The sequence below is a fragment of the Magallana gigas genome, chromosome 8, assembly GCF_963853765.1.
Source record: "Magallana gigas chromosome 8, xbMagGiga1.1, whole genome shotgun sequence".
NCBI classification, from domain to species: Eukaryota; Metazoa; Mollusca; class Bivalvia; order Ostreida; family Ostreidae; genus Magallana; species Magallana gigas.
In genome coordinates, this window is record NC_088860.1 from 50393113 (window position 1) to 50406379 (window position 13267).

General features: G+C 33.0%; 1 protein-coding gene across 1 annotated transcript; it reads left to right on the forward strand.

Annotated features, from left to right (window-relative positions):
* The first annotated feature begins 325 nt into the window (after positions 1–325).
* Positions 326–2040, forward strand: LOC105331509 (uncharacterized). The gene is made up of 3 exons (XM_011433736.4): positions 326–926; positions 1206–1287; positions 1506–2040. Exons 1-3 carry the CDS (start codon positions 468–470, stop codon positions 1874–1876), a joined length of 912 nt encoding a protein of 303 aa, XP_011432038.3. The 5' UTR covers positions 326–467; the 3' UTR covers positions 1877–2040.
* Positions 2041–13267: the final 11227 nt, after the last annotated feature.

The following is a 13267-nucleotide window of genomic DNA, read 5'->3' on the forward strand; positions in this document are numbered from 1 at the left end:
TATCGTGAATATCAACAAAACAGGTTGAACCTATTTTTGAATTAAACTGAATGATTTTAATTGTTTTCCTAAAATAAATCCGTATACAATGAAATGATATAAAGTCTAACCAGTGACGTATACAGTTTTTGTTAATTTATCTCGAATCTTAAAAATCTGCTTGGGTTTTCCGCGTTGGTTGTGCTGTATAACCGCACACCATTATTTCCCACTCAGCTCTCAAATGTGAAACGGAAGTATCTACATCCAAGGTCAAAATGAATTTTATCTAAGCACTAATGTTTAAAAGTTATTTATAGATTGAAAAAAAGAGGAAATTCGTCACTATATTTGGCGGATGGAAAAATGATTGGAAAACGTACGTAGGATATCCAGAACTGCTGAATATAAAGTTCCTGATCTTTCACAGTGTCTTCATTTAAACAGAATCTGGTTGAACTCTCAACATAACAGTTTAACAAGCCACGATGATGACGACAGGCTACTTCGATACCCCCCAGTCTGTGTATTATAACACCCCGATACCAACGAGCATCGCCATGGTAACATCTGGGAATGATATTCGTCGTTTTGAAGATCAAAATGTCATGACAGCAGTCCAGAGACCAAGGACAAAACGAATGACCGTGGTAGCCATTATCTCCATGATTTTTAATCTACTGATGGCCTCTGCAATCACATGGTCCGTCAGTTCTTATCTTAATAATAAGACCCGGATATTGGTGACAGACGACAAGTCGTCAGGTGCTGTCAGTTTACTGACGTCACGCCAGTGTGATGTACCCTTGTCGTCTGCTTTGTGTACGGCGTGTGTGGAAGAGGATTCGGAACTGCTTTGGAGCGGGAAGGCTGTGAAAGTCCGAACCGGAAACAAAGAGATGTGTTGCCGAAAAGTTGACCAATCTCTCATCGCATTGTCCAAAGAGGTTGGTTGGGTTTGAACATCTTTTATTGTATAGTGATATAACTATAACTGCCTGGTTCATGCCATAAATATTTACAACCGTCTGTGTATTGATGTCAAAATTGCAAGTTCATTGATAGTGAGTTCATCACCATTGTATGCGAGTGCATCTATATTTATATAGTCATTATACATGTATAGGGGTTGATATACAAAAATATTGGATAGAAAGCTTCGTATTAGTTTGTGGACAAGTCAAGTCATGTTGCCATATATATTATAACTGTTTATTCTTTTGTAGATGAGGGACGTCCTTGTGCGTAAAAGAAGTCCCAATGGTCGTATTCTACAAGAATACTTCGAAATCAATGCAACAAACCATTGTAAGTGATTTTTATTATAAAATAATCCGGAATCATTTAGACGAAAATGCCAATTTAGGCCCAGTAAATAAATCACATGTATCATACCCCCCCCCCCCCACCCCAATTACAATATCCTTAGAATTAGTCTGGACCGTCTGTTGATGCAGGCCAAGTTATTAGGACTTATTTATTACTATTATGACTTAGGCATTACAATTATTTTTTCTTTAATATAGGTGATACTGGGAGATTGCACTTAGTTAAACAAAGCAAAGGTTATCAAACAAAAGTTGAAGTCAAAGAAACTGGGACCTACAAGTTATTTGTTTCCATAACAACCATCGTTAACGACACGTTGTGCAGACAAAGCACAGACAACTACATCCGGGTGGTTTTAGAACATCCAAATGGAGGCTCTGTCATTCTGATGGAGAAAGAATGGGGTTGTCCCAAGGATTTACTGCTGGGTGAGGACCGAGTACAACCCATAGAACTTGGGGACACGTTTAAATTGACGAAGGGTAGTAACGTGTTTCTACAGGTCAAGGACCGGTGCCAAATCTACGCGTTCCGCACGAGCAATCAGTTTGGATACATGAAAATTTGACCAATTTTGTGAGAGAAATGGATGTGATATTTTTGATATAGGGCATTAAATATTCTGTGGTTGTTTATATTTATCTATTTATTGACTCTGTTTGTGTTGAATCTCGTGCGTCTGTACATATCTCTGAAGCAAGCAGCAGCTGGAAAATAAATTATTATATAATACTTTGTCCTTCTCTTTGTCCATTCTTTTTTTGTCGACAAGAGATTCTTTCTTTACCAATGTTTTAATGTCATGCTCATATGTGATCTGGTGTGGTGTATACAGGCACGTACATTAATCTAAAAGAACTAGTTGATATGATTAAAAAAAAGTTTATATAAAAGTTAGATAAATAGCATTCTTTAAAAAAAACTGAGAAAAATGTTTGGTTTCAACAAAAACGTTTGTCAAGATGTAAAAAAACAAAATGATCAGAACAAAATTTCTTATAACTTTAGATGCATCATCCAACCTCCCTATTGCTAATACAGGGAAAGGTTCAGTATCTATGCGCAATGGAGTGCACTTCTATATTAAAACCATACCAGATAAAATGTAAACATGTACATGTATGCCATAACAACTGTTGTTATAGCTTAAAAATTGAAAAAAAAGCTGACACTTTGCCATCGACAGAGGGCAGAGTGTGAGGATGTTTCCTGAAAACCATTCATTCTGATTGTGGCGTGAGTTTGTTGTGTGTGTGATATTTTAATTACACCACTAGAGCGATCTGTTGATTAGTTTATTACATCTGAGACACACGGTTATCTAATGAATGGATCTACATGTAGTACATTCATATGTATTTAGAATTGAGAGATTTCCTTATATGTCAGTAATGAACAAAATTCGTTGTAAAGCTGGAAAGGCTTTTAAGTTATTTATGGATTATTAAAAGATTTTAAATGTGATCTCATTACAACCAAATCATGGAACGTAATCTTTTGCTCTGTGCACAAAATATTCTACTGAGGAGTGGATGGTCGAGGCATTGAAGACTTAAGCTATCTCTTTGAGGAGAAGAGTTCGGTATAACGATATAACGTTATAACTGTTATATATGTTACTGTAACAGTTACATTTTCAACGTTGCCTCAACTTTCATAATATGAGAGTTGAGGCAACGTTGAAAATGTAACTGTTACAGTATAACGATATAGAAAAATGTTTAAACTATAAAAGCAAAAACGTCTTCACTTTTAAGTCAGATCTGATGGTGAATTTGTTGACAACCCAACTCCTAAAATTACTATACATGTATTTATCTGCGGATAGCCAGAATAAAATGAACGCAAAAACAATAAATCAGTACATGTATAGTGTATCTTGCAAGATCTTAATGAAAAGTAGAAAATGATTAAAGACAAACTTATGCATATAATGTATGGGATTTTTTTTTCTCAAAAATCCGTTAACAGCTATAGCTGTCGATATCCCCTTTGGGTTTTACACTCTTCTAACTCACGTGGATAATTTACTCGATCATTCCCTTTAGCTCTCTCCATTCAACCCCCTTTTATATTTTGAACTTTAAGTGCAAAGTTTTTTTATAGTGAAAATTGAAGGTACGATTTGTAAATCAACTAAATTTTCAACCACTATTTGACTGCCCGATAATAATGTATTGGGGGTAAAAAAAAAAAAAGAAGACCATATTAGTTTCTAAAAGCAGTGTACATGCATTTTCAAGGAACTGCAATTTTTCAAAAACGGTTATCATCAGAAAAAAATTTCAATGGGAAATTGTAGTTATGTACATTTTAAATACACGGCGTGAATTATTTGACGATTTTTATTCTTCCGCCAAAATATAACAGTTTGTTCTTCCAAGAGTTGAACTTGGTATGTGAATTTTTATTTGAAAACGAAACTCTTTCATGAAAAACATTAAACTATATTTTTGAATTCATATCTCTTTTTATGATAAAATGAGTATTTCTTTCGTGTATGGATGTATAGGAGGGGGTGAGGGATCAGGAAAATTTAAACTCATTAAATTCACAAACACCGAAAATAAGTATCGGACCCCTCTACCCTCCCCCCCCCCCCTTCCTGATGGAAAAAAATCATGGATGTGTGCCTGTCGTACCTAGTAAAGGGGATTTAGAATAACAATAGAAAAAGAAAATTGAACCACGTGTTTGGAAAATACTAAAACTGAAAATCGAAAGCAGGATTTTCTATTTTCTATCAACTCTTTTTATTCTAAATAGTTTTTCCTTAGGCGGAAACGATTCGCCGGGAATACATTGTACATATGAGCATGTATCCTTTTTATAGAAGTTGCAATAAAATTCTTAGAAAATATATTCAAACAAAACTAAGAAAATTGAAATATGCTATCATGAAAGTTAAAAAGAAAATGGAAATAAAAATAATCTTTGATTATAAATTGAGACAGACAGACAGACAGAGAAAATTAAAAATTTGTTTATTCATATACATTCATGAAAACTTATCAAAGGAATGTTTACATCATTCATAAACTTAGGTCTCTCCATAACTCTGCACGCCGTAACTTCTGTTTTAAGTGAATTTTCCGGTTTAGGTTTACTGTTCCCCGGGAAACACTTCTGAAGAAAATTATTAACCCTAACCCCATTTCACACGCAATCTGGTTTTCCATTGAATAAGGTGACGCTACTTAACCCAGTTTTAAGATCATGTCTAAACTTCAAATTATGAATGAAATTTTGTTGAAAACTTGTATCGCATTTTTAATCGATTTTTCCTATGAAAGTTGTTCAATTGAAAATATGTATTTTTCATTACTGATTAGGTACAGAAATAGTGTATAGACCTTCAGTTAATAAAATGGTCAATGTGAACTTATCTGCATGTTCAGATTAGATAGGTTTTGATATTAAACTAAATTTGTACTATACACTTCTAAATATTGCGTTAACTTTGTACAAGCATGGTACCGTAGTATAAATATACACTGTACGTTTCAGACGAGTAGCATCGTTTTTGAAAGTGTGTGTGTGTGTGGGGGGGGGGGGGGGGGGGGGCTAGACTCATCCAAAAAATATTGACAAGCAAAAAAAAAAAAAAAAAAAAAAAAAAAAAGGGGAAATTTATAATATCCCAAAATCTTCAAAAACCTAATCCCAGGGGAGGGGGGGGGGGGCTTTTATATGTAAATTTTAAAAAAATTACTGCTGCGGGGAAAAGTGGGGGGGGGGGGGGGCAGGCCTCCCTGCCCCCCCCCCCCCCCCGATGCTACATGCCTGCGTTTTATACAGTTTTACAAACATACTATTCTTATCAGTGGTCTTTCCTTTAAAAATAAATACTTCTATTTATTGTAAAAACACACAAGCTAATGCACTTGGAAAGTGTTTGAAGAAAAATTAGTTAATGACATTTTCCCAAGGTGTCAAGATGTTTAGGCAAATGGGGAGATACATGTTCTAAAAGATGTAGAAAAAAATAAGCTTGTCAAGCTTTATATTTTTTGTTTTCCAAGTTCAACATCTATAAGTCTGAATCCTAAAGAAAAAAAATTAGGCAGTTAACGATGAAATTACAAAATATATATTCAGATAATTCAAATTTTTAAATGATTCTTATTTTCTTGTTTGGTATTCTTTTCCAAGAAAAATATCTTTTTTACAAGTTTGTCAAGTAAAGTGATAAGTGCTATGTGTTTCTCACTTAATACTTGATTTAAAAAATGTATAATTTTAAAAGTTTTTACTTAAAAATGTATTTTAAAGAGCGGAAGTTGAAATTGGCTGGAAATTTTTTATAAAAGGGGGGTTTACATATTGTTGAGATTCTAGTAACAAAAGTAAATATTTTAGATATGATGTTTTGGATATTTTAATTAAATACAGAGTAAAAATTTCAGAAGAAAACATCACTTTAACCAAATAAAATTAAAATCAATTGTTTATGTTTCATACTCGATGGCATATATTTCACTAATACCAGCTATACAAAAATAAACATAAGTAATCAAATTTTAAAAACAAAAATAATCTCTCGACGCAAATTCATAGCTGAACTGCCATGGCTTCCATAAAAACAGCATTCACATTATAGATTTCTGATTGGAACACACGCGTCACGTGATCGACGTTAACGGGTATGCAGGCGGCGTGTGGATAAAAATGGCGGACGGTAAAGTTCTTAGTAAAACAGATTTGCACTAATACTTTGTTGTACATAGAGTAAACGTGGGCTATATTTATAACGGAATCAAAAAGAGAACATTTTATCTAGAACTGCAAAAACTTTAATTTCATTGTTAATTTCCTTATATTTTTACGTCAACTTTTTTTTTATCTCTCTGAAAAAAAAAGGGAGATGGCATGCAACTTCATGAGAATTCATTTTTTCTAGAAAAAGTCGGACACCCCCCCCCCCCACACACACACACACACACATTTTTTACTAAGCTCTGCCTAAGGAACTATATGTATCTTGTTCATTGCAATATGTCAATATACACGTACCTACCTAAGCCATGAAAAAAAAATGTTTTCTCTGTGGACAAACTTTTTGCAAAAACTAAAGATATCAAAAACTGCGCTGTCTTATAGAGAAGAACAAGTTGGTTTTGATTTTGTCTTTCGTTAAATGTTATTCGTATTTTTTTTTTTTTGGGGGGGGGGGCATTTTTTGTTATCGTTGTTTTTTATTTACTTATTAACTTTTTGTATGTCTGTCTGTAAACTTTTGCTATTTTTCCCCCAAAAAACAATTTATTAAATTTCAACTCTACTGGGCACCAACAATTCTTGGGCGAGGATTTTTCAGACTTCCTGATGTGTATGCATGACAAATAATAATTAACAGATACTATTAGTTTAGTACTTATAAACCTGAGCTAAAACAGAAGAAAAATTAACAACAATCTATTGAGCTGATCGGTTTAAGCCATGTTCAACATAAGCTCTATTACATGTAAATAGTAATTCAATTCTTTGTGGAGTGACGTTACACTTTTGTCATTATCAGAACTCTCATAACATTGTAAACTGTAAGTTATCAATAGTAAAAAATATATTTCTTTAAGAATAAACAATCATTTTGGAGAATGCTTAATATACAGCTTTATTGAATAAATCCGATTAATTCGATTTTTGGAATCACTATTTATGAATTGTTTAGCAATTTTTTTTCGTGCTTCTCTCTGTTCTTGGAAACACTGTTTAAAGAGCCATTGTGGGCATTTTAAGGCCCTGCTTAATTGCTTCCGGTTGGGCAGGGCCCACTTAACATTTATTTCCCTCAGATTTCAATGTTCTACCCCGAGCATTCAGCTTTTTAATAGGCGGGGGTGTAGTGAAAATCTCAAAGCGTTTTACTCAATGAACACGTTATATTTGGCATGATTAAGAGATTTTGCATGCATTTCAATGTATTTTAACTATTGACACAATTTTTAAAAAGCAACAACGCTACATAAGAAAATCTTCGTGTTCAATAAAATACAGCTTGTTACATAATTCCTGAGATCCCCTCCAGACACAACAGATAAGACAGATAACAGCTGACGGTTATGTAACACACTTCCTCTATTTTAATTTGAGATCCTTCCCGTAGTTGTCCAGATGTTTTCTCAAGAATTGCACAAAATGTCCTAAACATTCTGATTAGATATATACCGGAAATGAACATAATGATCATTACATAATTTTGTTTTTGAAAAAACTGAAGGAAATGTGGCTAATTTGATGACGAGACTGTAAACCCGGATTCTGATATGAAGCGCTCCTGCAGTTTACAATTATTTAATATTGGTCCATAATATTTTTTTAATCTTTATTTATTTCTTCATCAAATTACTTCTTACATTAAAAGTACAGTTAAAGTAAGGCTGACGTTCCCAACTGATTTTATGGTTATTTCTTATTTGGGGGTGGGTGTGATGGTAGTGGGGGCTGGAAAGTGGGGAAAAAATTGTGTGAAATAAGCAAAACACTTCGCTCTCTTTGAATAAAAATGACACGAATTCTTTGTTGAACATGACTTGAAAAATTAGGATGTATAACTTAATATTGTTAGAATTTGGCCATTACAATAGATAGGATGATGACACGAGAGAGAGAGAGAGAGAGAGAGAGAGAGAGAGAGAGAGAGAGAGAGAGAGAGAGAGAGAGAGAGAGAGAGAGAGATGGTTGGATTCATGGGTAGTGTTCATTGATGCATTTATTTAATGACCTGCCGTGCTCTGCATTTATTTGCCGGCAATTATATAGGTTCCCTTGTGACAAAAGGAAGACTGAATTAAAAATCCTCCCCAATCCAGCTTCAAGTGACATGCATTTGATTACATGTATATAAATCGATACACTACGATACAGCGAAGACGGAAAAGAGCATGGGGACAACACGACAAATGAAATAGCAACCAGGAAGACATGGACAAACAATCAATATTTACAGGCTGTCATTCGGAGAATCAAGGGTCGTTTCCTGGTGTGACGTGTATGTGAACTTTCGATTAACAGTTGATGCAGAAAAAAAACATAATCGTTACACCGATCTGCTTTATGTACGTGTGTTTATATGTTATTTGTATATATATATATATATATATATATATATATATATATATATATATATATATATATATATATATATATATATATATGTTTGATTTATATGTAACATTTCCTGATACAGATTTACATGAAAGCTATGTGGGAGAGGCCAGTGTTTAAAGCTTTTATGCCGTAATATTTACGTTTTCCAGTGACGTTTTTCTGTGATAATATTACGAATCGGTTTTGTAATGTATAGTTTAATACATTTCATCAATGACTATTTTAATACTTAAGGAGGTTGACACCTGAAATACTAGTAATGTCAATCATCCAAAAACATCATGGGTATAAAGATAGGGACCTAATATGTTCGTTTAATTTATCTGTGACCAATGTCACGTGTCATTTTTGGGAAATATAGGGTTCCAAACAGAAATGATAATTTTCCGGAAATAATTGCATAATTAGGCATGGAAATTAATTATATGAAGAAATCAACCAAATATGTAGAGTTTGAACTATTATTCAGTTATGATTTTAATCGGCATGAAGCTGAACACATATAGTGACTATAAAAGTAATATCCGGGTCAAAGTTAAAATAAATAAAAACGTGCTTTACTGATGGCTTCAAATGCCAGTACATAATGAATGCAACAGCAAATGTAAAGATTGTTATAACATTTTGGAGTAGTCAAATTATAACGCAAATAAAAAAAAAATAATAGTAATGTCAATATTGCATACGAATAGAAATACATTTAATGCCTCATATGGAAGTAAAAAAAAAAAGTAGGTGTCAGTTCTCAGAAACTTGAGATATGACACGATATATGCTAATCTTAGGCTAAAATTTGAGTTATTTCTTTTTTTTTATTCTATGAAATTTAAGATAAATATGCTAAAATATATCGATAAAAATGTCAAAAAATGTCTTTCAGAACAACATGAATATATCATAATGCACAAACTATCTGGAGAATATGAATATACAAATAGAATTAATATATGATGCAAACTTTTTAGTTAAGAGGGTGACATAAAATAGTTACCCAAAAAGATAGGAGTGAACCTCTTTAATCGTACACGTACAATATGCTGAACATTATTTTTTTTAAAATATCATGAGGTTATCAAATACGGTCGGATGCGTGTGATGAATTTTATTATAGAGTCCTTCGGACTTTATTGGATTAATCGCCTCATAATACTAAAACAATGATACCTAATTTTTTAATCGTAAAGTTAACGTTTTGTTTTGCAATGTTGGAAAACGGTATGTGTTGTGTCAGCCCTAGATAAAAAACATTATGGCAAATGCAACATGATATAATTATTCACTGGTATTGATTGAGAACAGATGCATGAAATCTAAACCGCCTGGGGACTTAGCAATTGCATTTTATTCCATGATAGGAAACTCTAAAATGCATCTTTCGGTATTTCTTTTCGTTGAATGTGCACTTCATTAGAACATTTCACATATAAAATAATGTTGAATATAAAATACTGTCGTTTTCAAGCGAGAAGAAATGTTGTGGACAAAGGCTTTTGTTCATATTTCTGAGTCGTGATATATCGTCCCTAAAACTGTCATAAGTTCTCAAAGAAAACTCAATTCTATCTTAGAGTACATGTACCTATGTTTATTCACCAATCAAGGATCTCAGAAGGCGTATACATTAAAAACATTAACAATATTATAATGATTATAATGATTATAACAAATTTAGGATTAAATACTTGAAAAGAATGCGAGAAGATCGCATTACTAGCCTAGTCTACTGCACGGAAGAAACTTTCTAGATACAATGTGATATATATGTGTCACAAGAAGCAAGGTTATCAACTGTAGCTATACAATAACAAGAATATCAAAGACCGGTGCTTTTATAAATACTGTACTTAGAACGGGGATAGGGTTGGGGTTAACCAAAAATACAGGTCAAATACCAGTGCATCATTTAATTGATTACAAGAAGAAGGTCCCCTACACCTCATTTATCCTTCCAAAACATATGATATTCAGCAACTTTGGGTAAACATTTAAGATCGGAAAAAGAAATATGCTCCGTATAAGTACATGCAGTGTTATTGAAAAAACGAGCTGACAGAACAATAATTTCTCCATTGGTACGTTAAAGAATCTCAGTAACCCTCTTTTTTTATTCTAATCAAATAAATCAACTCAATAAAAGAATATTAACATTAACGATAGTAATTATTATAAGCTTAAAAACAAGCATTAGGATGTGGGTAAATTTTCTCGCACTGATCTTCTAAAAGATTTTGATAAACAGAACTAAGGTATCCTTTTTCACATCATATTTGCAATGAGTCAGTTGAAATATATTATACATTCATCTCCATTATTCATATATATAAATCATATTCGTTCAAGCATAGCCCAATATACTAGATAAGTGGTTAATTTGCTGCATACTCAAAAAAAGGAAAATGCAGTTGCTAAGCGATGAAGTTTATGTCATGTTGGATAACTCAAACCTCCCGAATTTTTTTTCTTTGTAAATTGTCGATATTGTCTTATGAGAAAAGAAAAAAATTCTCATCTAGAAACTATTTATCAAGTTAGCTGAGAATGCAATGAGTTCTTTTTTAAATATAACACATTAAGCTAAACAAGGTTTGTACACTACTATATTAAAATGATAGACTCGAATTTTTGGGCTTTAATACCGATAAATCGGAATAGTACTGTCTTGTGTTTTACATATTTTAACCATCATTGGTACTTAAAGATTACCAGTTTGTTTTTATTTTTTCTCAATTAATCTTCGGTAATTAATTATCAACGAAAATTCCTATAAAAATCACGGAAATCATCTGGATTTTTTGGATTTTACAATCTTGCGCGTGCGCATTACATTCACGCTAACGGGATCTTTAGTTTACTTTCCACGAAATCATATTTGCATGAATAAACTCAGAAACGATAATCCAAATAAGTGTAAATTTTCATTGGAAAATCGTTTCGGAGCGATTCTGCAATTTTCTGCTACAATACGGGTATATGGGGGGCATTCTAACTGTTGTGGGGGCCTTTCCCGAGACACAGTTAGATTATTCTAACTAAAGAAAGTGTAGTGAAATTAATAACATTAATGTGGGCTTATAGCTTTGTTATGTAAATGTCAACAATAGGGTGTGTCGATGTATCTATTTTTGTCCAATATGCAATGTTGACCCGTGCATGCACGGGTCAAAGTCTAGTTGTATATAAAACTATCAACTATTTTCACTAAACCATGAACATTTTTTTTCAAAGTGCGTTAATATCGACGATATTAACGCAATTTGAAAATAATTTTTTTTTTCAAAGTGCGTTCACTTAGTCCGAAAATTAACGCACTTTGAAAAAAAAAATCAAAGTGCGTAATTTTTCAAAGTGCGTTGTAACAAACCATATTATATAAAGAATATACGTGTTCCAGGTTGTCATACACACAAGCGTATACATTTTCTAGCAAGTACTGCTATGTATTAATGTATGAGCTATTATTAATACACGTGTGCCCCCAAAGCAGTTAGTTTTTTATACAGGCCAATTACAGCCAACAATATGTATGTTCAGTATATACATGCATGTACTTGTATTCCATATACAATCAGATGTTAACATTTTATACTTAACTATTTTTTTTTCAAGTCAGAACAGTACAGTAAGTTATTTGCATATACATTTACAGAATTTAATATATAGGAGTGGAAACTGTATTTTGTTGGCCTGACCACATAGATCACTGAGGTACGATGGGGGTGGGGTGGGGGGGGGGGGGGCATTAAACAACAGAGCTTTGCATTTTATCAGAGCCATAAACACGTATCTGTGCGGTCTGAGATACATGTATGATATATAATGAATGTCGTGATACCGTATACCATACGTGTGGAATTTAAATGTGCTTTTTAAAGCGTGCATACCTTAATTTGAAAAAGAAAATCGAAAGAATATTAAATACCACATGCTTATTACTTGAGATTGGGTATAGTAGAAGAAAATACATCTCGGGTCATATTATGATTAGAATTTAAGAAATACCACATACAAATTTCGTTTGCTGATATTAGCCTTACCGTATCAAAACTCTTTTCAAAAGGTAATAAAGAATATTGTTTTCAACTAGTTGTAACTAAAATTTGCATTAACATCAAGAACAATGTAATTATTTTTTTTTCGTTTTCTCTCTTTTTTCAAGATTAGAAATCTTAAAATTTGTTAAGTCGCACGTATAAAGTTTGATCGTCAAAAAGATTTCTCTCAAGCGTCGAACCGCTTTTTAACCAACAAAATAAATGAAATGTTCACACAATATATTTTCTACTAATCACAGATGAGAGGAAGTGCACAACCCGGAAATTTTAAATTATTAACTCAGTATTCCGTCCCCGATAATAAAGAAATCCCGTCAAGGAAAAGAAAAGGTGCGAACTATTAATGATTTACCAAACAAGAAAACACCCTCTTTCCAAGAGTAATCTGGGGCAATGGAGTCCAAAGCGTGACTTGTAGTCGATTTGTTAAAAACCCAACTTCTCGGGCATTTTCTGTATAGTTAGGAAAATCAGTTGTTTTTCGATTCTTGGTAAATTAAAACAATTAAAGATGCATGTGGTGCATGTTCCGGAAATCCCTGAGTCCTCTGGTAATACGCTTCCGTCCTCACAATTCTACACTTAAAAAACACTTTAAAAGAAACCGCAATCAGCAGATAGAGAAGTATTTATATGATGACTAGATCACGAAATCGCAATGGTTATAAAGGTTATTGAAATGTAATCTATATATTATAGACTCGGTCAATGGGAGAACATAAGTGGGTACATATGAAATGGGAACAGCGAGTGTAGCGGTGGCCTGGTAGAGATTAGTAGATGCACGTGCATTAATT